At 44.7% G+C, this 26,247-nt stretch overlaps 1 protein-coding gene and 1 non-coding gene across 2 annotated transcripts in view; both read left to right on the top strand.

Annotated features, from left to right (window-relative positions):
- The first annotated feature begins 477 nt into the window (after positions 1 to 477).
- Positions 478 to 551, top strand: trnar-ucu (transfer RNA arginine (anticodon UCU)). The gene has a single exon. It is a non-coding gene; the product is annotated as a tRNA-Arg (tRNA).
- Positions 552 to 2,230: 1,679 nt separating this feature from the next.
- cadm3 (cell adhesion molecule 3) overlaps positions 2,231 to 26,247 on the top strand; it is a 64,083-nt gene continuing 40,066 nt past the window's right edge. The window contains exons 1-2 of the mRNA XM_070449106.1: positions 2,231 to 2,479; positions 4,867 to 5,050. Coding sequence (XP_070305207.1) covers positions 4,957 to 5,050 — 94 coding nt within the window. The 5' untranslated portion in view covers positions 2,231 to 2,479; positions 4,867 to 4,956. The remainder of the gene's footprint in view (positions 2,480 to 4,866; positions 5,051 to 26,247) is intronic.

The raw sequence follows: 26,247 nt of genomic DNA, 5'->3' as shown, positions 1-26,247 counted from the left end.
TCGCTTCTGGTGTGGTTTGACAAAATCAACTTGCTCAGCATTTAAGCTACCCTGCGCCCTTTAGATCTCAGAGAGCGCGTGGTCTAGAGAAAAAGAGGTGACACAAGGAAAGAGTAATAGACTCTATTCACCAAGAGAGATAGGGGGGAAATCTCCATGATGAGAGCATCATTTTATCGGATGCTTGTATCTGATATTTACAAGTTACATGAATTGTTACAAATGCACTTAATATTGTATTTTTTCAAATAATTACTCAGCGTAATTATGCATGAAATGAAAGATGTTTGGCTATCCCTCAGATGAAACGCACAGAGACTGATATCGCCATCTTGGCGCTGCATAGTGATGCTGTTAGCGCGACCTCTACCGGTCTGTCGGTGAACAGCAGCCAAGTGGTCCTGATGCTGCGTGATGAGGATGCTGTATACGGTAGGAGGAAATATAAACCCTTTTTTCATCTTTTGGTGAGACTCAGTCTCTGTGGCGCAATGGAATAGCGCGCTGGACTTCTAATCCAGAGGCTCCGGGTTCGAGTCCCGGCAGAGATGAGTTGTAATCAGGAGCCAGGTGGCTTTTTAGAAAACATAAACCTAGTAAATGTATGAATTAGCCTAAAGCATACCTTTTATTTCACTACAACATTGTGTCCATACGAATGTGTATGTTGTCTCTCAATGTGGAGATAAACTAATGGAAATTCTGTGGCAAAATAATATCGTTTTTCTATAAAACGAAGCATGCCATTTCCAGAACAGATGCGCGTTGGTTTCTCTAAGCCATGTATTTTATTATCAGTTCTCATCGCAGTGCCGCGATATCCTTTAGCAGTAGTCGGGAATGTGCGCGCAATGCATGCGCCGCTTGGTACGGATTGACTTACCTCATCAGACACTTTCCCCTGAAAGACTACAGCTCTAGCTTGACATCTTAACTCAGACACCCACCTGTCTTTGCATTATTCCCCCCCCCCCCCTGCTCCCCCCCACTTATCTTCTTTCATGTGATCTGAATTCATTCACACATCTATCCATAAGTCATTCATGAGAATATAGAATAGTCTATACCCTCTCTGACTGCCAGTATGTGGGAAATTATAATAATTGTAATTATAGGCAATAATGAGTGTCACATTATGTAACTACTTTTAATCATATATTAGGCCTAAGCCATATAAAATAAACTCATTGCACGTGCCTGTGTGCATTTGTTTCAATTACACAAATTAAGTATTCTAGGCCTACACCATCATCACAAATAGATCAAATGACATGTTGATATTGTATGTTGATTATGCAACTAGCGCTCGTATAGGAATGCGCGCAATGACAACTCTTTGCCTCGTGCTTCTGTTTTCAGCACCTGGAGCTGTCCTGCACTCACATGCCCTGTCAGGGCCTTTTTAGAGACACTATAATTTCCGTCCCCCAACAACTAATTAAAACACCGCGTTTGAATTATACGGATGCATAAAATGCTCCAATGAGTAGGCATATGTGTCTCTATGTGTTGAATTTTAAGAGACATTATATTTGTAAAAACAATCCTGCTGCTACTACAGCTGTCAGTTTGGTGATCCCCTGCCCAGTTTGACATTGATTTCCTCCTGCCTCCTGTTTGTTGCCTATGGTAGTGATTGGGCTTTTCGTGCCGCCATCCACCATGTTTTAACCCCATGCCTCCCCACACACACGAACTAATCCGCGTGCAAAACTAATCCTTAATCCCCTCGCGAGTTGAACCGCCCCCCTCCACTGAACACCCACCTGGCGGGCCTGGCGCGTGTTGATTCCACTCAGACAGACCACGCCTCGTGCTGTCAGCCAAAAAGGCCCCAACTCCAGTTCAGAAAGCAGAGTAAAACATTGATTCTTAAGTGTTAGGTCTAGGCCTACATCAGTTATCTATGGGGACTATGCCTACTACCACTTATACCTATAGACTATTATGACTAAACATATAATAATAAGAAATCAATTAAGAAAGAACAATTCTAATTTGTCTATAAGAGGCTAAGAACAATACTATGAGATGACTGGGCATACAATCTATATGAATAGCCGATGAAATCTCAGTTTCTCTCTTTCTTTCCAAATATATCTCAATCTGTCTCTTAGCTCTCTCTCTCTCTGCGTGTCTCTCCCTCTTCCAGGCAGTATGCGCTGGCTCTGTTATCCGAATGGTACGGGCCAAATCGTATTAAAATCCCCTCCCCCTCCTCACTCCTCCGCCCCACACGCCACCCCTCCTCCCTCCTGTCTTTCAGACAGACTGTTTTTGCTGCAGTGAACGGTAGCCGTGGAGAGAGGGAAAACGCAAGAAAAACAAGAAGCCGAAGAAGGAAGATAAAAAGTCAATATAGACACATCCAGAGAGACCTCAGATCCAGCGCCAGCTATCCTGCATCACAAGGACCACTTCCAGACCAGAACCAACGGCGACAAATAGTGCAGGACCCGGACTCCAGAGACGTATATCGGTGTGTATGCTGCTATGTCTGTCCCTAGGAATATTATTGTTGTTGGCTGTGTCCGGGCTGTAAGCGAACGGGAGACACCTGTCACTGTTGTAAATACGACGCGTTCTTGTTCTGGAATGTTTCTACGTGCGCCTCGCTCAGTAGCCTAGGTTACTGTCAGGTGGTGGAGGTAAACCGTTATCTTGACCCGGGAATAAAACGCTAGACGCGTTGTATAATTTAGTGCGAATATGCTTTTTTGTTATTGGACTGTAGCGACGTTATGCCCCGCCGTCTCTCCCCTCCCCTTCCCTCACGGCTTTTAACACTGGTCGTGTGGCTGCAACCGCGCGCTGTTTGCACCTTTATGTCCACGTTTATAGGCTACTAGGTGTTGCTTTCCTCCACACGTAGGCTAATTTCGTTTATTGGGAGAAAGGTGTAGGAAAGGTGGCTCCTACCGGGGCTCATTTCTAGATTCCACGCCGCATCCAGCAGCATTGCAGGTGCCTTGTAGGCTATACCTATCTTTAGGTTGGACTTATCCAATCCCTTGTAGAGGGGCTATTATTAGTAGTGATCCGCAATAATGTTATTATAGCCTACCAATCAGTTCTGTGTTTTTCTTGACACACTCCTCGAATGGTTCCAACAAGAATAAACATCCCCCTATTCTATCCCCGCCCTAAATTCGCCCGCCCGTCCCGCAGGCAACCTCTCTCTCGCCATGGCTCCCGCTGCTGCTGAACCGAACGGTGACAATCAAGGGGCATTTCGAGGATAGATCCTAGCCTTGCCTCGGCTGCCATGTAAAGCTATGTGCTTGTGAGAGCCTGAGGGTATGTATTATAGTGACACAATGTGCGTTACATCTGTGTCATGTGAAGCACAGCCAGGGAATTCTCAACGGGCGACCGGCCGGTGCAGGCATCTTGCTGCTCACTCTTGCGTTTTGCTTGGCCAATAGGGGGATTTGATTTGTGTTATTTGTAGTTAACAAGAGTTGTTTTGGTCCCAGAAAACATCCTACCTATACAGGGCAGTTTGTAGCATTCTCCCCGACCAAAGCAAGATTTGGTCCCCCCCCCCCCCCCTAAAAMCATTTTAGTGTCACCCCTCTTGGCAGTGGACAGACAAATGTGCAGACTTAAAGTGCATGTCCTGCAATTCTGTGCATGAGGCAGAGAGAGCATTTTTAATGGTTTGAATTCATTTCATTCTATTCAACTCATTTTGCCATGGGGCGAAGAGAAAACTTTGGAGTTGTAAAGCTAATTTCCTGCAATTCTACACATTTTGCCATGGGATTGAGAGAAGAAATTACCGTTTTAAAGCAGATTTTCCCCAATTCTACACATTTTGCCATGGGATTGAGAGAAGAAATTGCCGTTTTAAAGCTAATTTTCCCCAATTCTACACATTTTGCCATGGGATTGAGAGAAGAAATTGCCGTTTTAAAGCTAATTTTTCCCAATTCTACACCTTTTGCCATGGGATTGAGAGAAGAAATTGCAGTTTTAAAGCTAATTTTCCCCAATTCTACACATTTTGCCATGACTAATGCAGTGTTCATATGATATCTGAGTGAGAGTGACTAACAAAATCAATGAGGGCCCCTAGAGGTTGGAGACCCTGGGCATGTTCCTCGTGTGCCCGGTCATTAATTCAGCCATGATACGTACCTAGCAATCTATAAAATGTTAGCTGACATGGGCTAATTGAGTGACTGTCAGTGACTGACACAACAAGAGAAAAACTGCTGATGCACTACCAATTTTCGAAATTGCAGTTTGTGTATTCTACTATCCTAACTACCAGTAAGTTGAGACCCCGACTGACTTCCTAAAAACAATACTGCTTATAATTGGCACTGCACCTTTACATTTAGAGGTGGATTGAATACATTTAGGGCATGGGGTTCTCAAACTTTTTGGGGCCCCGGGGAACCCATTTGTAATAACAAATTCACCAGGGACCCCCCTCATAATCAGAACAACAACTTCAAAATAGAACAATGTATTAAATTGCATTGCACACTTTTAACTTATTCCACAGATCAAAGGCCACAAGTTGTTTAAACCGTTGTTAGTAATATTCATTAAAAAAAATGTAATGTAAAAAAAAATGACATAAATATTTTAAGAGCTGACCGTGGACCGATTTGGGGCAAATGATAAACAGACACTGATTTTCTGCCTTTAGTGATTTATACAGTTGCCTTTTACAGCAGTAGGCTATAGGCTCGATCACTGCGTCACCACCCGATACTTTATGACACAGGCAGATTGATTAAGCCCAGGGAGCAGTTACGTGAATAGCGATGTCCAGACGTTCATTCAGCACCGGCCAACCAATCAGAAAGCAAGCAATTCATCAATAATGCTCTTGCTTTATCTCCACTGCTGTAGGTAACACTCCGGTAACACTCCGGTGCTCCTCTGCCTACCCTCGTGAGGATTCATTGAGACGAACAAACGGATCTGTGTGTCCAACCGACCATGGCATTCCCTTCTTACCCGGTCCCTGGTCTATGGATGCTGAGCTTATTGACACTACTGACAGCCTCTGTTCAGAGCAACTTCATCGTTTTCGGTAAGCATCTCTCTCACCCCTCCTCCCACACTCCCCCCTCCACTATCTGACGCTCTATCCTGTTGACGTTTTATTTCTTACCGTGTGACTACAAGGGAGTCACGGAGGCGTTAATAATAAGCTCATGGGGCACCTCCCCCCTCCCCCTGAGCTCCAACTGAATTTCTGCTCTTGTTTTTGAAGAATGTGTGTGACTTACATGTGCACAAACAGGCCTGTGCTATGCCTCTCTCGGTGTCACACACATATGTGCGCATACATAGGCTACCCCTGCACATTATTATGTGGGGCCAATATGATCATTAGAGACATTGAAAATTGATCATTGGGAGAGCCCTTAATGGATACAGTAGGCCACACACACACACACACACACACACACACTGCTCTCAGTGGACACACACACGTCTATCAATCATCAACTGTCTGTCGATTAAACAGCCTATGATTGGCAGAAAATCACCCTTTTAAGTATTGATTTGTTCCATCAGTAACTGTTGACCGACGGGGGTCAGACACAAGCAAGTAGTAATGTTATAGCCTTTATAATAGAGAGTAACTATCCCAGACTCACTATCAGACTCTAAAAAACAAAACACTAGACTATATTCTCTCGTGCCCGTGCGCTCACTCTTGCAGATGTGCGCTCACACAGAACCCCACAAATTTGGACGCATGCAAACACTTGCACTTGCACTTATGTCAGCTGTTTTTACTGCCTGTTGAATTATGCATAACTGTATTTTCTGTGCTTCTGCGTATGGAATATGTGTTGAGAGCCGCGTGGAGCGGTGGTCAATGTGAGTCAATGGTCAGTGAGAAGCTGTAACCTACTGCTGGGGGTAGGGATGATAAACAATCTTCTGCTGCTACTGAGATAAGGGGCCAGTCCCAAATGGCACCCTATTCCCTTTATAGTACACTACTTTTGACAAAGGCCCACTATATAAGGAATATGCTGGAATGCAAGTCAGTCAGTCAAAAAACAAACAGCACACAGGACGCCTGTCAGCCAGGTTCTGCGTCTCAAATTGCAGCCTATTTCCTATATCTGTCCTGGTTAAAAATAGTGCACTATATAGGTAATAGGGTGCCATTTTTGACATTAGTAAGTCAGCCAGTCAACAATAAACAGCCCACAGGAAATCGGTGGTGTGAGTGGTTCTTTCAGGAGGCCTCTCTGCTGCCAGAGCCCCATTCCCTGAGCAGACTAAAGTGAACTGCTGGCACAGAACAGAGGCCATCCCTCTCTCCCGTCTGTAAATCTCAACCAAATTAATGATTGGTCTACACCCGCATGCCGTCCTTTAATATTTATTCATTGTTGGTCACAGCTGAAAGAGCAGCCTCTCTCTGCCTCACTCAATCCAGCGGTGCGCTGCCGAGCCACACGAGACAGAATGCACTGAGGTAAACAAACTGCTAACCACGTTGTGTTGTGGTCTTTCTCTATGAGACCACCACAATGCGTGCATCCCAAATGGCACCTTGTTCCCTACATATTGCTCTATGGGCTCTGATCCCAGATGGCTCTAAGGGCCTGGACAAAAGTAGTACACTACATAAGGAATAGGGTGCCATTTGGGATGCAAAACATTATTCCCCGAGGTCTGTAATTTGGCCTCTGCAGAGAAGGGGCACCGTCAGTGACGAGAGGCTAGCGGCCACAATGTGTGTGTGTGTGTGGACACAACACACAGGCCTAAGGTAACTGGGTTAGCGATACAGAAACAGGGGGTTGCAGCCCAAATGGCACCCTATTCCCTATTTATGTTTGCTCTACTTTTGACCAGAGCCCTTAAGGAAACCCATAGGGTTCTGGTCAGAAGTACTGCACTACATAGGGGATGCCATTTGGTACTTATTCTTGCCCAATCACAGTGACCTAATATGTATCCTTCGGCGATATACTCCATCTGAACTGCTCCACTGCACATCGAGTTGTGGGAAATGGATTTGTCAAATTGTGTGCAATTAGAAGCTCCCTGTATGGGGGCCACGGCACAGACAAACCGTTAGCGCTGTCCTTTCCCTGGCCTTGACATACTGCTCATATGGGGTTTCTTCATTCTGCATCAAATGTTTAAATGAGCGCTGACACACAATATGCACGCTCTCTGCCGTATTGTTTGGCTAATACATATCATTCATGTGCATTTTGTTTTCGGGGCGGAAGAAAGTAAGAGACAGCCATGACATGGAGGCTTTGAAAGCTTGAAAGCAACAGTGTAGATTTTGAGGCATGTTGTGGTGACAGACAGGCTTGGTGCATCTGATGGTTTACCTGCAGGTCATGGATCTGTCTAGCTAATCGTTTTTCCTCTCTGATACATAGCATTGCATTATTTACGCTAAGTAGGCCCTTCTGTTCAGTGCCTTTTAAAATGAACTCCCCATTCACCGGCCATTATCACCATTATTTGACCCCCCCCCCTCCCCTCCCCTTCATCTCCCCCCTCCATCCATCTATCTAGGTCTCTGTTCCAAATGGCACCCTATTCCCTATATAGTGCACTACTTTTGACGCGGGCCCTATGAGCAATGTGGAACGCGGACTACCACTAGGTCGGACACACGACATTAAGCCATGTGTTGCTGTATATCAATAATTGAACTCCCGAAAATGTACGTGCCAATCGCCGATTGCTCCTTTAACAACCTGATCAGATAACCTAGATTGAATGGCTCCCAGTTGATCAACAATAGTGTAAAACAGCTTTTAGCTACAACCCAAAGCTCAGGGAGTCCATTGGTTGTTCTTGCATGGTCAATTCTCCACCAATACAAACCCTAATCAAATGTGACATATTTCTGAACGCGAGAAGTCCTCTCTGCACTGCAGGTGCAAATTTCAATCTTGATGTTGGATTGACAAAATAAGCTCCACATGAAGAACCCAAATCGCTATCAGGTCTGTGCCCTCTCAATTTCAGAAATCAGGACTTAATCTCATCTTTTACATGCTTGAATTTGATGAATATTTTCGATAATTGCAATCGTTATTTCTATTTAGCGGGCCGTGATAGGATTTCATTAGCATGTGCTCAACACTGACCTCAGTATCATCCCTATGGGGACTAGTCAAAAGCAGTGTACTATAAAGGGAATAGGGTGCTATTTGGGACGGTTACCTCGACAATCATGAGTGGCTCAAGGGAGGATGGGAGGGAGGCTCTAGCCTGTTAACAATGCTGAATGATAAGCACTGACTCATTAACAAGCTGGAGTACAAGAAGCCCGAGGGAATTACTGGCTAGTGACTGTGACATTAATAAAGAGGCCTAAGCTTCTACATCGCCCTCTAACGCTCTCTCTCTACTCTGGATGGCCCAGCCCAGGCCACTGGTTTTCGAAACTTGGGGCCGTATGTATCAAGCGACTCAGAGTAGGAGTGCTGATCTAGGATCAGTTTTGCCCTTTTAGATCACAATAAATATGAGTACAGTGCCTTGCAAAAGTATTCGTCCCCCTTGGTGTTTTTCCTGTTTTGTTGCATTACAACCTGTAATTTAAATTGATTTTTATTTGGATTTCATGTAATGGACATACACAAAATAGTCCAAATTGGTGAAGTGAAATGAAAAAAATTATTGTTTCAAAAAAAAAGAAACGGAAAAGTGGTGTGTGCATATGTATTCCCCCCCTTTGCTATGAAGCCCATAAATAAGATCTGGTGCAACCAATTACCTTCAGAAGTCACATAAAGGCCCCAGAGTCTGCAACACCACTAAGCAAGGGGCACCACCAAGCAAGCGGCACCATGAAGACCAAGGAGCTCTCCAAACAGGTCAGGGACAAAGTTGTGGAGAAGTACAGATTAGGGTTGGGTTATAAAAAAATATCCGAAACTTTGAACATCCCACAGATCACCATTAAATCCATTATTAAAAATGGAAAGAATATGGCACTACAACAAACCTGCCAAGAGAGGGCCGCCCACCAGAATTCACAGACCAGGCAAGGAGGGCATTAATCAGAGAGGCAACAAAGAGACCAAAGATAACCCTGAAGGAGTTGCAAAGCTCCACAGTGGAGATTGGAGTATCTGTCCATAGGACCACTTTAAGCCGTACACTCCACAGAGCTGGGCTTTACGGAAGAGTGGCCAAAAAAAAGCCAGAAGGTACTCTGGTCAGATGAGACTAAAATTGAGCTTTTTGGCCATCAAGGAAAATGCTATGTCTGGCACAAACCCAACACCTCTCATCACCCCGAGAACACCATCCCCACAGTGAAGCATGGTGGTGGCAGCATCATGTTGTGGGGATGTTTTTCATCGACAGGGACTGAGAAACTGGTCAGAATTGAAGGAATGATGGATGGCGCTAAATACAGGGAAATTCTTGAGGGAAACCTGTTTCAGTTTTCCAGAGATTTGAGACTGGGACAGAGGTTCAACTTCCAGCAGGACAATGACCCTAAGCAATATGCTAAAGCAACACTTGAGTGGTTTAAGGGGAAACATTTAAATGTCTTGGAATGGCCTAGTCAAAGCCCAGACCTCAATCCAATTGAGAATCTGTGGTATGACTTAAAGATTTCTGTACACCAGCGGAGCCCATCCAACTTGAAGGAGCTGGAGAAGTTTTGCCTTGAAGAATGGGCAAAAATCCCAGTGGCTAGATGTGCCAAGCTTATAGAGACATACCCCAAAAGATTTGCAGCTGTAATTGCTGCAAAAGGTGTCTCTACAAAGTATTGATTTTGGGGGGTTGAATAGTTATGCACGCTCAAGTTTTCAGTTTTTTTTGTCTTATTTCTTGTTTGTTTCACAATAAAAAATATTTTGCATCTTCAAAGTGGTAGGCATGTTGTGTAAATCAAATGATACAACCCCCCCAAAACATTGTTTTATTCCAGGTTGTAAGGCAACAAAATAGGAAAAATTCCAAGGGGGGTGAATACTTTTGCAAGCCCCTGTATATAGGCAGGAAATATCCCAAGTTGTTCTGCATCCTGATTCTCCACCCGTTTCCCACCTGTTTCCCAAGGTGTGCACTTGCACACTATGCGTCATGGATTTAAAACTATTGGATTGGCGTAATCATTGGCTAGAGGCAGTTTCCACCATTGTTGAATCCATGACGGGAAGTAGTGTGCAAGTGCACACTTTCAGAGAAGGGTGGAGAAAAGGGATGGAGTCCTACTGGAGAGCTGCTGAGAAACAGAAAGGGAGAGAAGAATGAGAGAGAGGGAGAAAAACAGACAGAGAGGGAGGGAGGGAGAGAGGGGGAGGGAGTGAGTGACGAACTAACAGAGAGAGAGAGGGAGGGGGAGACAAACAAAGAGGAGAGAGGGGACAGAGTAGGAGAGATGAAAAAAGAGAGAGAGAGCTGGATAGCGACAGAGAGAATGAGCACGGCTGGCTGGGCCCATTTTTGTTTCACCAGCTGATTCAAATCAAATGTATTTATATAGCCCTTCTTACATCAGCTGATATCTCAAAGTGCTGTACAGAAACCCAGCCTAAAACCCCAAACAATGCAGGTGCAGAAGCACGATTAACTGACCCGTTCCAGTATTTCATTTATTTAGCTAGGCAAGTCAGTTAAGAACAAATTCTTATTTTCAATGACAGCCTAGTACCCCTAGGCTGTCATTGAAAATAAGAATTTGAACAACCGATTTTTAACTTGTCAGCTCAGGAATTCGATCTTGCAACCTTTCGGTTATTAGTCCAACGCTCTAACCACTAGGCTCCCTGCCGCCCAGTAACAACACCTGTCTGTCTGTCCCCTTATCAAATGGCACCCTCTATCCTATATAGTGCACTACTTTTGGCAAAAGTAGTGCACCATATAGAACATAGGGTGCCATTTTGGACGCATACTTTGATTAGCACTGCTCTCTATTTGCACCAGATTCTTAGGCAACTGAAATACCCTAATTATTACTCCTATCTCATTTTCATGAAGGTTGATTAATTATATGAAGATGATTGATTAAGCTCCACGGAACAAAACGATAATCAACAGACAGACAGTATAGACAGTGAATCATTTCGATTGAGCCATAAGCAGTGTTATAATCTCTACGTCTGCACCCCTATTCCCTATACGGTGCATTCGGAAAGTATTCAGACCCCTTCCCTTTTTCCACATTTCGTTACGTTACAGCCTTATTCTAAAATTGTTTAAATCCAATTTTTTTCCTCATCAATCTACACACAATACCTCATAATGACAAAGCGAAAACAATTTTTTTATGTTAGCAAATTTATAAAATAACAAAACCAGAAATACCTTATTCACATAAGTATTCAGACCCTTTGCTATGAGACTTGAAATTGAGCTCAGGTGCAACCTGTTTCCCATTGATCATCCTTGAGATATTTATACAACTTTATTGGAGTCCACCTATGGTAAATTCAAATGATTGGACATGATTTGGAAAGGCACACAACTGTTAATTTAAGGTCCCACAGTTGACAGTGCATGTCAGAGCAAAAACCAAGCCATGAGGTCGAAGGAATTGTCCGTAGAGCTCCGAGACAGGATTGTGTCAAGGCACAGATCTGGGGAAGGGTACCAAAAAATGTCTGCAGCATTAAAGGTCCCCAAGAACACAGTGGCCTCCATCATTCTTAAACGGAAGAAGTTTGGAATCACTGAGACTCTTCCTAGAGCTGGCCGCCCGGCCAAACTGAGCAATCAAGGGAGAAGGGCCTTGGTCAGGACGGTGACCAAGAACCCGATGGTCACTCTGACAGAGCTCCAGAGTTCCTCTGTGGAGATGGGAGAACCTTCCAGACGGACAACCATCTCTGCAGCACTCCACCAATCAGGCCTTTATGGTAGAGTGGCCAGACGGAAGCCACTCCTCAGTAAAAGGCACATGACAGCCCGCTTGGAGTTTGCCAAAAGGCGCCTTAAGGACTATCAGACCATGAGAAAAAAAGATTCTCTGGTCTGATGAAACCAAGATTGAACTTAGGCCTGAATGCCAAGAGTTAGGTCTGCAGGAAACCTGGCATCATCCCTACGGTGAAGCATGGTGGTGGCAGCAACAGAACAACAACCCTAAGCACACAGCCAAGACAACGCTTCGGAACAAGTCACCGAATTTCCTTGAAGAGCCCGGACTTGAACCCGATCGATCACACAGAAAGACTCCAGTCACCTGTCATAGACTGTTCTCTCTGCTACCGCATGGCAAGCGGTACCGTAGCACCAAGTTTAGGACCAAAAGGCTCCTTAACAGCTTCTACCCCCAAGCCATAAGACTGCTGAACAATTAATCAAAAGGCCACCCGGACTATTTACATTGATTTCCCCCCTTTGTTTTTACACTGCTGCTACTCGCTGTTTATTATCTGTGCATAGTCACTTTACAAACCTTGACTAACCTGTACCCCCGCACATTGAGTCGGTACCGGTACCTCCTGTATATAACCTCGTTATTGTTATGTAAATATCCTGTTACTTTTTGATTTCATTGTATTTTCTTACTTTAGTTTATTTAGTAAATATTTTCTTAACTCTATTTCTTGAACTGCATTGTTAGTTAAGGGCTTGTATAAGTAAGCATTTCACGGTAAGGTCTATACCTGTTGTATTCTGTGACAAATACAATTTGATTTGATTATATAGTGCCCATAGGGCCCTGGAGAAACATAGTGCACTATGTAGGGAATCGAGTGCCATTTGCGACGCATCTAGAGTGTTATCATGTCCATATTTGCATCCCAAATTGCACCCTTTTCCCTATAATAGCGCACTACTTTTGACCAGATCCCTATTGGCCCTGCTCAAAAGTAGTGCACTATGTAGGGAATCGAGTGCCATTTGCGACGCATCTAGAGTGTTATCATGTCCATATTTGCATCCCAAATTGCACCCTTTTCCCTATAATAGCGCACTACTTTTGACCAGATCCCTATTGGCCCTGCTCAAAAGTAGTGCACTATGTAGGGAATCTGGTGTCATTTGGGAAGCAACCAGAGTGTTATCATCATCTTCATATTTCCAGCTCTGACTGACTTGTTAGGATCTGACACATACGCAAGACAACTTGGTAGGTGAGACTCACAACCAAGCACAGCACTGAGGCCTGGTGTGATAGTAGTTAAACGGTGATAAAATGAACCCGAATTACATGCACTCTCTTCAATAACATCAGATCTGAGAGGCAGTAGTTCTCAGTAGTCCTCAGTTCTTAACAAGAAGATTAGACCTCATCAATCCACGTCAGATCCCATCAATCCAGACCAACTCAGTCTATCCCTGATTACATGACAATGAATCAATCTTACTACAACATCACAATAACAAGAACGAGCAATAACGTTGAGCACTCAGGTGTGAGGGAGGGAAGGCCAAGGCCTTTTCTCAATTAGATTTGCTGAACTCATGCGTCCTCTGTCCTCTCTCGCCTCCTTTTGGAAAAGGTCAAAGGGAATCGAGGAGAGGGAACGTGGACAAAAAGTGTGCTTGTATGAAATGAGAAGCTCCTTCTCCACTCGTGCGTTGGTTCCAGGGGTGGATCCCAAAATAAATGTGTAAAGTGATAAAAACAAATGAAGTTCATTGTGCAAGATATTTTAGAGATAAATGGATTAGTAGCATATCGTTTTTAAATGTGTGTTTTCTCTTCTGACAGTACAATAGCTGATTCATAGAGGGTGGGTCAGATATCAAAACTCTTTCGAGGTAGAATACACTTGTGATTCCTCGCCAAAAGGAGGCTATCGTGGAAGGGAGTACCGTCTTCCACTTGCCTACTAACGAATTGACACACCTCTCGGCCACTTATCGGTTGCTGGGTTACGGAGGAGAGAAGACAGAGGGTGGACTTTTGCCCAAATGAGAAAAGGCCCATTCCAATCTATGGGAAGGAGAAAATCGAGCCGATGGCAGAACTGTCAGCTGTGAGCTGGCCGACCGTTCAGAAAGGCGTTTTGATGAAGGAAACACTAGGGCGGGAAATGAATCAGTAGCGAAACACCAGCGTCATTGTGCAGCAGGCAGAGTCTGGATGCTATGCTGCAATGTTTCCTTTGATTGTGCCATTGCGGTGCAGAGGAATTCTCCTATGGCTCTTTTAATGGATTGCTCTGGGGCTTAAGTCACCAATGTGTCCTGTCGTTGAAGCATGGCTGGAAGGACCAGGGGAAAAAATCCAGAGATGTGTCTTTTAAACACATCACTGTAGGTGCGGCTGACTCTGAAATGGCACCCTATTCCCTATACAGCACTGGTCAAAAGTAGAGCACTATATAAGGAATAGGGTGCCATATGGGACGCATCTTCATCTGAACCAATCATGGTGTGTGGTTCCGTGTCTTTCGGTGGCTGTATTGTGGACCACAGCACAGTGATTATATTGATTAAAGCGTTTCTCTGTTAGTGCAGGGTTCCCCTGAGTGTGTCCCCTGTCCAATGAATGCACGGCTGTGTTGTTGTGTAACACGGTCCGTTGTGCCTTTCTGATGAAGGCATCATTGTGTGGGGTAACTCCCTCATCAATGTGCTTTTCTGATGAGGACATCAATGTGTGGTTTAACTCATAAACATGCCTTTTAAACTCTAAAAGTCTGGGGCAGGGGGGGATTGTTTTAGATTGGTCTTACCGTGGACCATTAAGCTATTTGATTGTGAATTTTAGGATCCCTGTATGTGTATAGAAAAATGATATACAGTGGCAAGGAAAAGTATGTGAACCCTTTGGAATTACCTGGATTTCTGCATAAATCGGTCATCAAATTTGATCTGATCTTCATCCAAGTCACAACAATAGACAAACACAGCCTGCTTAAACTAATAACACACAAATTCTTGTATTTTTCTTTTCTATATTGAATGAATCATTTAAACATTCACAGTGTAGGTTGGAAAAAGTATGTGAACCCCTAGGCTAATGACTTCTCCAAAAGCTAATTGGAGTCAGGAGTCAGCTAACCTGGAGTCCAATCAATGAGATGAGATTGGAGATGTTGGTTTGAGCTGCCTTGCCCTATAAAAAACACTCACAAAATTTGAGTTTGCTATTCACAAGAAGCATTGCCTGATGTGAACCGTGCCTCGAACAGAGGAGATCTCAGAAGATTATGAATTGTTGACTTGCATAAAGCTGGCAAGGGTTACAAAAGTATCTCTAAAAGCCTTGATGTTCATCAGTCCACAGTAAGACAAATTGTCTATAAATGGAGAAAGTTCAGCACTGTTGTGGAGTGGCCGTCCTGCAAAGATGACTGCAAGAGCACAGCGCAAAATGCTCAATGAGGTTAAGAAGAATCCTGGAGTGTCAGCTAAAGACTTACAGAAATCTCTGGAACATGGTAAACAAGAATGGTGTTCATGGGAGCCACTGCTGTCCAAAAGTTTGCAAAAGTGCACCTGGATGTTCCACATCGCTACTGGCAAAATATTCTGTGGACAGATGAACCTACAGTTGAGTTGTTTGGAAGGAACACAACACTATGTGTGGAGAAAAAAGAACAACACACCAACATCAAAACCTCATCCTAACTGTAAAGTATGGTGGACAGTTTGGGGCTGCTGGTTTGGGGTTGCTTTGCTACCTAAGGGCCTGGACAGCTTGCTAACATCGACTGAAAAATGAATTCCCAAATTTATCAAGACATTTTTGCAGGAGAATGTTAGGCTATCTGTCCGCAAATTGAAGCACAACAGAAGTTGGGTGATGCAACAGGACAACAACCCAAAAGCCAGAAGTAAATCAACAACAGAATGGCTTCAACAGAAGAAAATACGCCTTCTGGAGTGGCCCAGTCAGAGTCCTGACCTCAACCCGATTGAGATGCTGTGCCATGACCTCAAGAGAGCAGTTCACACCAGACATCCCAAGAATATTGTTGAACTGAAACAGTTTTGTAAAGAGAAATGGTACAATATTCCTCCTGACCGTTGTGCAGGTCTGATCCGCAACTACAGAAAACATTTGGTTGAGGTTATTGCTGCCAAAGGAGGGTCAACCAGTTATTAAATCCAAGGGTTCACATACCTTTTCCACCCTGCATTGTGAATGTTTACACGGTGTGTTCAATAAAGACATGAAAACGTACAATTGTTTGTGTGTTATTAGTTTAAGCAGACTGTGTTTGTCTATTGTTGTGACCTAGATGAAGATCAGATTAAATGTTATGACCAATTTATGCAGAAATCCAGGTATATCCAAAGGGTTCACATACTTTTTCTTGCCACTGTATATTGAATTTGGCCTCTACTACTACAGCCCATAAAAATGCATTGAATAACACATTAATAAATACGATTTTGAAGTGTCTGTCCTTTATCTAGGAGATATAAGAAAGCTCAGGGGGAAAAAATACATATTTAACCTCTTTTTTTGTTGGCACAAGACAACCTCCGTACTTCCATTCATTTGTGCAGGTTACCTTCAGACGAGTCTCGTGAAACTTGTGAGAGTCTTATCTTTCCATAGAGTGGTCATATTGGTTAGTAGGCCAAACCGTTTGGACGCTACAGACGTTTTCGTGAGAAGACCGATTTTTGGGATGTCTCTTGGTCTGACAAGCAGAGCTGTAGCTCTGCCACTTTCCACCGCAGATGCGGAAGACCGACATAGGCGGATGCCGTGGATTGAGACACATCCCATGCAAAAAAAACGTATAGAAACTGAGGGATTTTGATGGGCATTTTTTTATTACGTTAATTAGATTGATGCACGGGTGCGTCAATAGACTCTTATAAGGATTTTTGTTGTTGTTGATTTGTACCCCTTTTTCTCCCCCATTTCATGGTATCCAATTGGTAGTAGTTACAGTCTTGTCTCATCGCTGCGACTCCCGTACGGACTCGGGAGAGGCAAAGGTCGAGAGCCATGCGTCCTCCGAAACACAACCCAACCAAGCCACACTGCTTCTTGACACAATGCACATACAACCCGGAAGCCAGCCGTACCAATGTGTTGGAGAAAACACTGTACACCTGGCCACCGTGACAGCGTGCACCGCGCCCGGCCCACCAAAGGAGTCGCTAGTGCACGATGAGACAAGGATATCCCTGCCAGCCAAACCCTCCCCTAACCTGGACGATGCTGGGCCAATTGTGCGCCGCCCCATGGGCCTCCCAGTCGCGGCCGGCTGCGAACCAAGAATCTCTGGTGGCACAGCTAGCACTGCGATGCAGTGCCTTAGATCACTGCGCCACCCGGGAGGCCATAAGGATATTTTTAAAGCCAATACTTTGTGCTGTAACTCACCAATGTGCCTTTTTAATGAAATCACAACTTTTTGGATCAACTCACCAAATATGTCTTTCTGATTAGGATGGTGATATGTGGTGAAACTCATCGATATGCTTTTCTGATGAAGGCAATGCTTTGTGGTGAAACTCATCAATGTACCTACTTTTTAACAAAAGCATCCCTGTACGGTGTAACTCACCACTATATCTTTCTGATGAGCGCGTCAATGTGTAGTTGAAATGACCAATGATAGTTTCTGATGAGAGTCTTGATGACTGTATGGTGTAAGCTCATCAATGAGTACATCGATGTGTAGTTTACATCACTAATCTCCGGTGAGAGTCTTGATGACTGAGTTTCACACTATGTTGTAACCCAGTGAGATGCATGTTGATGAATACAGCAGTACAGCCAGCGCTGTGTGGTGTAACTCAGCGTTGTCGCTCAGCTGCTAAAGACAAAAGAGGCAAATAGGCGTTTCTAATCTCTGTGCTGAATGAACCTGAAACAAAGAGGAGGAACACAGACACAGAGGCCTGGACACACAGAGGATAAGCTGATTACCCAGACAGAGGGAGAGGGGAGGGGAGGGGAAGAGAGAGGGAGAGAGGGAGGGAGAAGGAGAGGGGGAAAGAAAGAGAGAGAGAGAGAGATGAAAGAAGAAACAATACAATGCATTTGGAAAGTAATCAGACCCCTTCACTTTTTCCACATTTTGTTACGTTACAGCCTTTTTCTTAAATTGATTAAATTAATGTTTTTCCCCATCAATCTACACACGATACCCTACAATGACAAAGCTACAACAGGTTTTTAGATTTGTGGGGGAATTTATAAAAACTGAAAAAACAGAAATACCTTATTTACATCAGTATTCAGACCTTTTGCTTTGATGCTCAAAATTGAGCTCAGGTGCATCCTGTTTCCATTGATCATCCTTTAGACTTGATTGGAGTTCAATAAATTGGACATGATTTGGAAAGGCACACACCTGTCTATATAAGGTCCCACAGTTGACAGTGCATGTCAGAGCAAAAACCAAGCCATGAGGTCGGAGGAATTGTCCGTAGAGCTCAGAGACAGGATTGTGTTAAGGCACAGATCTGGGGAAGTGTACCAAACATTTTTGGCAGCATTGAAGGTCCCAAGAACACAGTGGCCTCCATCATTCTTAAATGGAAGAAGTTTGGAACCACCAAGACTCTTCCTAGAGCTGGCTGCCCGGCAAAACTGAGCAATCAAGGGAGAAGGGCCTTGGTCAGAGAGGTGACCAAGAACCCGATGGTTACTCTGACAGAGGTCCAGAGTTCCTCTGTGGAGATGGGATAACTTTCCAGACGGACAACCATCTCTGCAGCACTCCACCAATCAGGCCTTTATAGTAGAGTGGCCAGACGGAATCAACTCCTCAGTAAAAGGCGCATGACAGCCCACTTGGAGTTTGCCAAAAGGCACCTAAAGGACTCAGACCATGTGAAACGACATTCTCTGGTCTGATGAAACCAATATTGAACTCTTTGGCCTTTATGCCAAGTGTCACGTCTGGACGAAACCTGGCACCATCCCTACGGTGAAGCATTTTGGGGGCAGCATCATGCTGTGGGGATGTTTTTCAGCGGCAGGGACTGGGAGACTAGTCAGGATTGAGGGAAAGATGACCAGAGCAAAGCACAGAGAGATCCTTGATGGAATTCTGCTCCAGAGCGCTCAGGACCTCAGACTAGGGCAAAAGGTTCACCTTCCAACAGAACAACGACCCTAAGCACACAGCAAAGACTATGCAGGACTGGCTTTGGGAGAAGTCTCTGGATGTCCTTGAGTGCCTCGGACTTGAACCCGATCGAACATCTCTGGAAAGACCTGAAAATAGCTTTGCATGGACGCTCCCTATCCAACCTGACAGAGCTTGAGAGGATCTGCAGAGAATAATGGGAGAAACTCCCCAAATACAGGTGTGCCAAGCTTGTAGCATCATACCCAAGAAGACTCGAGGCTGTAATCCCTGCCAAAGGTGCTTCAACAAAGTACTAAATAAAGGGTCTGAATACTTATTTAAGTTTTTTATTTTGAATAGATTTGCAAACATTTTATTTATTTTTTTACTGTTTTTGCTTTGTCTTTATGGGGTATTGTGTGTAGATTGATGAGTGAAACAAACTATTTAATCCATTTTAGAATAAGGCTGTCATGTAAAAACTGTAATCCATTTTAGAATAAGGCTGTAATGTAAAACAAACGGGTCTGAATACTTTCCAAATGCACTGTGTGTATTGTTCCTCTGGTCTTCCTCTGGAGTATGACACCATCTTAAAAGGGACACTGTGTGAATATCACCCTCCAGTCGTCTTACCCGATCTACCTACTCTATACACACAGTACAAGGCATTACATCCATTCCAAGTGTACACACTACAGATACAGCGAATGAAAATGAAGGAGATGAACTTAGAAAAGAATATGCACCTTCCGTAAGCCTCTTAACCGTGCATGAGAATCTACTTCATTACTCACTTACACGTGGGCACGCACACACGGGCACGCACACAAGCACACACACGCTCATCTTTGTTTTATTCACTCTCTCACAGTCTACTAGGCACACTATTATAAATCCTCTCGTCGCTTGCACACACAAAGACAAGCACTGAGTCTCTCTGTCTTGCTCTCCCCTCCCTCTCTCTTGCTCGCCCTCCCTCTCCCTCCCTTTCATTCGCTCTCCCTCTCGCTGTATCTATGGCTTAAACACGCTCATTGTTCCGTACGTTTGTGTGCCTTATAGAGACGCGACCGGAGACTCTCAGACACGCACGCACGCGCACACTTGTTCTCGCACACTTTCCTATTTGAAGCGAGGCCCTCTAGTTGTTGTTGTTCAAACAGAAATCCTCATGTGATTCCAGCTGCTTTTCTGTTGGCTGGAAGGCGTAAGCAAGGCAGCCATCTCTCTCTCTCTGTGTGCATAACACTGGAACGTTTGATACGTAACATTTACTGAAGTGCTTTTTTTATTTTCATTAACTGACGTCCTAGGACGTTCCATTCCCTACAGACTGAGGCGTTGTCCCAAATGGCACCCTATTTTGCATATAGTGCACGGGCCCTAGTTGAAAGTAGTGCACTTATTTTAATAGGAAATAAGGTGCCATTTGGGATGAGGCGCAACGTGCATTGTAATTAAAAAGCTCTTCAGACTCTCTCTGTCGGATGAGGAAAACCCGGGTCAGAGAAAATTACACAGTGAGAATTAATCAAAGACTTTAGGAACAGTCATGCAGGACGTGTCCTCCTTGGAATGTGACCAACTCTTCTTCCCATATTTTCATTTTTTCAACTCGGATGCACTCCTTGAATAGACGAGTCAATATGACATTTGTTCTCCCACAAGATTGACTAGCGTGAGATGAGGTGCAGCCTCCAATCACTGAGAGGACCAGTTGAGCATGTCAAGTGTCATTTGATTGTTCTTCCTAATAACAGGAGAGCTTCTAAACAATGGACACTAAGCATCCAAATCCTAACCCTTAATTACAGTGTCAATTGATCTCTGTGTAGTTAGTATCTCTCTTTGTGAGTAACGAAATATTCCAAATGGCACCCTGTTCCCTCGGGAGTGCACTACTGTTGACGCTCACTCACTCACTTACTCACTCACTCACTCACTCTACGTCTGTAATTTGATCATCGTGAACTGGCTTGAGTATCCTTAGCCAGTTTCAGTGTTATATACAGGTGTCTATGTTATCTAAATAACTGAAAGGCAACCATTCTTCCTTTAGGCAGATGTGTTTGATGAAAGGAGGGCAGACAGTTTATCTGCTATGGCAATTTTTTCCCCCCCTATTTTTAAAATGGTGATTTATTCATGTTTCACTTTTCAATTTCCAATGCTATTTTCATGTTGCTATCATCAGTCTGCGGGTGCTTGGTTGTTCTACAGTCTAGCCCGTGTGATGTTGTCTTCTGTCTGCTCAGGGCCTAGCTAGCTGACAGCCCTAACTCCGGCGATGTTGTGTGCTGCCACGATGTGCTGCTGCCGATGTTGTTTTGGAATGTTTTGACATTTCAGTCTTTATTTACCTGACTTTTCTCTGGATTCTCAGAGAGCCGTGATAGCTTTATCGATTTTAACTCAGGATCTACATTTTGGAGTTTGACGTTTAGGGTTCGCTTTGCTTTGCTGGGTTGTGGCCACTGGTTGTGGGCTGATCTAGGATCAGTTTAGCCTTTTAGATCACAATGAACACGACGGCATGTAGAGGGGAAAGCTGATCCTAGATTAGCACTCCTGGGATGCTTTATATCAATACGGGCTCTTTTCTTACTCTTTTCTTACACCACTGGTATGGGTTTTATGCTCTAGGCAAGTATTCTGCTGTCATCTATGTTTGATGCTGTGGACTGGAAAGGACGTTTATAGAACTGATTCTCGACTGGGTGAACAGTATTGTCTTGTAGTGTGCAGCGTGCTCTGTTCTGGGTGCGCTGTGCTGCGTTGGACTGGTTTGTTCTGGTTGTGGTTTGCTGATTGCCGTGGCCAGGGTCAGCTCTTTCTGTTGGTTTGCTTCTGTTTTAGCATACTCTGCAGGGAGCGCTCCTGCGATGCCAATTATATTGACTGGAGAAAGGAGGGGAGGAGGGGGTTAGAAGACTTAGTGAAAGGGAGAGAAAAGGGAGGCAGCGAAAAGAAGAAGGGGGGGGGGATAATGAATGAGAGAAGAGACAATGAAAAGGGGGGTAAAGGGAGAGAGGGAGGAACAGAGGAGGAGAGAAGGAGACCGTCGAGGGTGAGTGGATGAATGGAGGGAGGACGAGAACAGAAAGCAGGGAGAGAGAGGGAAATTGGAGGAGAGAGATTCTGTCTGTGAGTGTAATAGTCTCATGCTGTCAGACTCTGGGGAATGCTCTCACTGCAGAGGAAAGAGAGGGAGTGAGACAGAGAGAGAGCAGCGAGGAGCGGAGAAAGAGATAGATGAGGGAGAGAGAGTGAGAAAGAAAGATGACTTCAGCCTTTTTCCTGAGGAAGCGATGGTTCACCCCCCCCCTTTCCTCTTAAGCAGTTGTGGTTCCCAATATAAAATGTGATTCTGTGGTGAGATGAATACGTGCGTGAATGAATGGGAGTGTGTCACGGTATCTACATGTGTAGAGAGCAGCGGCTATGTGTTTTTCATCGCAACTGGGTCACCAGATGGCACAAGTTAACCCTGTTATTGAGGCCGTGGCCATGATGTCGGTTAAGAACATGTGGACTGACACACTAATTAGTGACTTAGCCAAGGAGGAGGTTGTTCGTTAACGATGCAACGATGACCCACGTTCCGACCGAGACAGTTACTTCGATTTTGCTTGAATGTGTACGATGAAAACACAGAACGAGAGAAAGACACTGTCCATCTTCTATTGTTCTACTGTCCCTGTCCGTTTCCATTGTTGCGCTGGGTGCCCCTGCTGTTACACCAATTGATCTCCACTCAGTTGATTGGCTTTGACAGACAGTGGGGAACATAAAGGTTGGGTTTGTTAGAGGTACATCTCTGTGAAACATGGAGGTCATTACATGCACACGCACGCACGCACACACACACACACACACACACATATACATACACACACACGCACGCAACGCACGCACGCACGCACGCAACGCACGCACGCGCACGCACGCACGCACACGCACTCACACACACACACACACACACACACACACACACACACACACACACACACACACACACACACACACACACACACACACACACACACACACACACACACACACAGACACACACACACACACACACAGAGTCGGTTTATGTGAACATGCATTCACATACACACAGCTACATGTAGTCTGATAACAAACACAGACACACTCACCCATTGACGCGCACGCACACATTCCGATACACATATTCAGAGCCTGTTGGTCTCTCAGGTCGCTTTGTGTGTGTCATGTAACCGAATAGTCGCACCCAGGGAGCCTCCGATGACTCCAGCCGGAGAACACCAGCCTGCATTGTCACTGGAACATTAAAAACACAATTCAACAAACGTGTACAAAGTACATGACATGGCTTACGTGCAATGTGCCTATTGTGTTTATTTGTGGCGAGCAGTAGTGTGTCCAAGAACATATTCCTCTGAGGACATCACAGTTCGTCCTATGCTAAAAAGGCACCAGAGAAAAACGCATTCTTTCAGTTTTTTTTTTTTATACGAGTGCAGCAACTCGTGGTGAGGCCTTCTTCCTGTGGTCTCCTCCCTATAATCTGCATGCTAATGTTTGTGACGTGTTGCGTGTCTGCCTACGTACGTCTATTCGAGCTGTAAACGAGGAGAATTCTCCTCAGAAAGAAATACCGTTAGTTGCCTCCAGATATCTACCGTGTTACACATTCATTCGTAACACATGTTGAACCATGTCAATGAGCAAACAACCGCATGATTAAGCCTGCACATATAACTCACTAACTTATAGAAATAACGATTGATAGGATTTCTTTGAATGTAACAATGAGGTTTGAACCATGTTGGTTTTTGACCATGTAGTTTCGGAAGTTACAGACTAGTCGAGCCGGACCCTGTTTATATTGTTGTGAATTGGTCTAAATGACAGGGAAGGGTCAAGCTTTAGGTCACCATGGTTGCCCTGGTAACCCTGTTCTGGCTGGTTGCCTGGCAACAATTCCCTTTTGTTCCAAATTATTTTATTTGCAGCATATCTTCCCCTTTATCCTTGCCTCTTCTGCTCACTTCTATCCATCACCCCCCTCTCTCTGTCTTACTCCATCTCTCCCCTTCACTATATATATATATGGTCTTTTCCCCCATCTCTCCTTCACTATGGGTATAGGGTCTGTTTCTCTCTGTAGTCTGCATCTATCCTTCCTCAGACGTCTATAGGGCCATCCCGCTTGTCCTTGGTGCATCCTCATACCAGTCTGATGTTTCTGAGAATACCACATATTTGAGGGTGTATGTTGTGTGTCAAACAGAGAGATAGATAAGAGACAGATAGGAATAGATCAGAGAGAGAGAGAGAGAGAGAGAGAACTATAGTTTGGTGATTGGGTCTTTTGAGGAGCCCTATAGCCTTTGACTGATATAGTGATCTCATAACTCCGGCCTCACGGTAATTGACTTCTTATTTCTGTAAGTGGTTTATTGGCAGGAGCAGTAAGTATATTTGCCAAGGCATTAAGATCTCTCTCTCTCTATCTCTCTCTCGCTCTCGCTCTCGTTTTCTCTCTTCCCCTCTCTCTCTCGCCTCCATAACGCCCTCCTCTCCTATGTTTTGCCGCCCTTCTCACAGTTGGGCTAGTTGCTGGGTGTGGTGGCTTGGCGCCATACAGCTTGAGACTCTGGGGTCTGGGCTGTGAGCTAATGATGTTTGACAAGCACAGAGAGGGCGAGGTGTGGGGGGGGGGGGGGGGGGTTACAGAAACAGCCAACCACAGGGGTTGGAGGACTGGAAAGGGTGGGATTGAGAGATATACAGAGAATCAGTGTGTTTGTGATAGGAGTCAAGGTGGGGGCCCACATACAGTACAGCAGTGTTTTCCAATCCTGGTCCCGGGGACCCCAAGGGGTGCATATTTTAGTTTTTGCCCTCGTACCAACACGTAATTCAGTCCCCAGGATGAGGATTGGGAAAAACTGCTGTATTGTATTTTGCTCCAAACCAAATTGAATGAAAAACTCTTAAAGGGGCAACCTGTACATCCAAATCAATGATATATAGTCATTGACTCTTGAAGAATATAACTTATAAATGCCAGGGTCAGATAGAGTATCCAAATGGACTGACTTCAAAGACCAACCCCATAAGGTTATATTTGAAACCCTAAATCTCTTTTATACAGTAAATCAACAAGATGAATCAAGTCTATTTCATACTACAGGTGGACCTTGTCTTGATTTGGGCTTTCTTTCAACTATTTGGTAGAAATTTCAAAAAAAAGATGACAGAGCAGCAGAGAAATAAAGGGGAAGTATGGAAGGAATGGAAGAGTGAGCGGAAGCACGAGAAAAAGGGTTGTAAAAGGGTAGAGGGTGGACAGAAGGGCATATCGGCACCCAGGGGATGGGGGGAGGGGTGTGGACAGAGGAGGACAGCTGGACAGGGAGGGTAGAGAAGGGGGGCTGCTATTGTTGCTATATCCTGGATCAAATATAAAGAGGTTGTCACAGCCACACCGTTTAGCTGTATTTCCGACCCAAATCCTAGCATCAGCACAAGCATGACAGACAACTTTGCCATGGATGGTATCATTTAGACTGTAGCAGGTCTACGGCGTCTTATCATACTCTTCACTGTGCTCTGATCATTTACTGCATGAGGATTCGCCTTTGAGTGTTTTCCTTGTGGCGGATAATATTCCTAGAGAGATGAGGCGGAGGTGATGCGGAAGGGAAGACGGGGGAGACAGACAGTCGGTTTAAAAACGGGCGAGGGGGCTGGGGCTGGTCGAAAAGATTGGGAGGAAAGGTTGACAGAAGGGCGGAGAGGTGAAAGAGGACTGGAGGGAAAATATGAGAAGAGAAAGACAGATGGAGGAAGGTGGGGAAAAAAGATGGAAAGAGACAGATGGATGGAGAGAAGATGGGCAAAAATGAAAATGGAGAAATGAAAGGGACATTTTTCACTGTCTGGTCTTGGGACAGTGTTTATTAAGTCTCTTTTATATCTGAGCCTGAAGCCCTCTCTCTCTCTCTCTCTCTCTCTCTCTCTCTCTCTCTCTCTGTCTCTGTCTCTCTGTCTCTCTCTCTCTCTCTCTCTCTCTCTGTCTCTGAGAGAGAGAGAGGCAGATGGAAGGAGGGAAAGAGAGAGAGAGAGAGAGAGAGGAGAAGAAGAAGAGAGAGAGAGGAGAGAGAGAGAGAGAGAGAGAGAGAGAGAGAGAGAGAGAGAGAGAGAGAGAGAGAAGAGAGGAGAGAGAGAGAGAGAGAGAGAGAGAGAGGAGAGAGAGAGAGAAAGAGAGGCAGACGGAAGGAGCGAGAGAGAGAGAGAGAGAGACAGAGAGAGAGAGAGA

The sequence above is a fragment of the Salvelinus sp. IW2-2015 genome, linkage group LG19 (assembly GCF_002910315.2).
Source record: "Salvelinus sp. IW2-2015 linkage group LG19, ASM291031v2, whole genome shotgun sequence".
Lineage (NCBI taxonomy): Eukaryota > Metazoa > Chordata > Actinopteri > Salmoniformes > Salmonidae > Salvelinus > Salvelinus sp. IW2-2015.
Note: the sequence above shows the minus strand (reverse complement) of the source record. Positions and strands in the feature narration are given on the sequence as shown.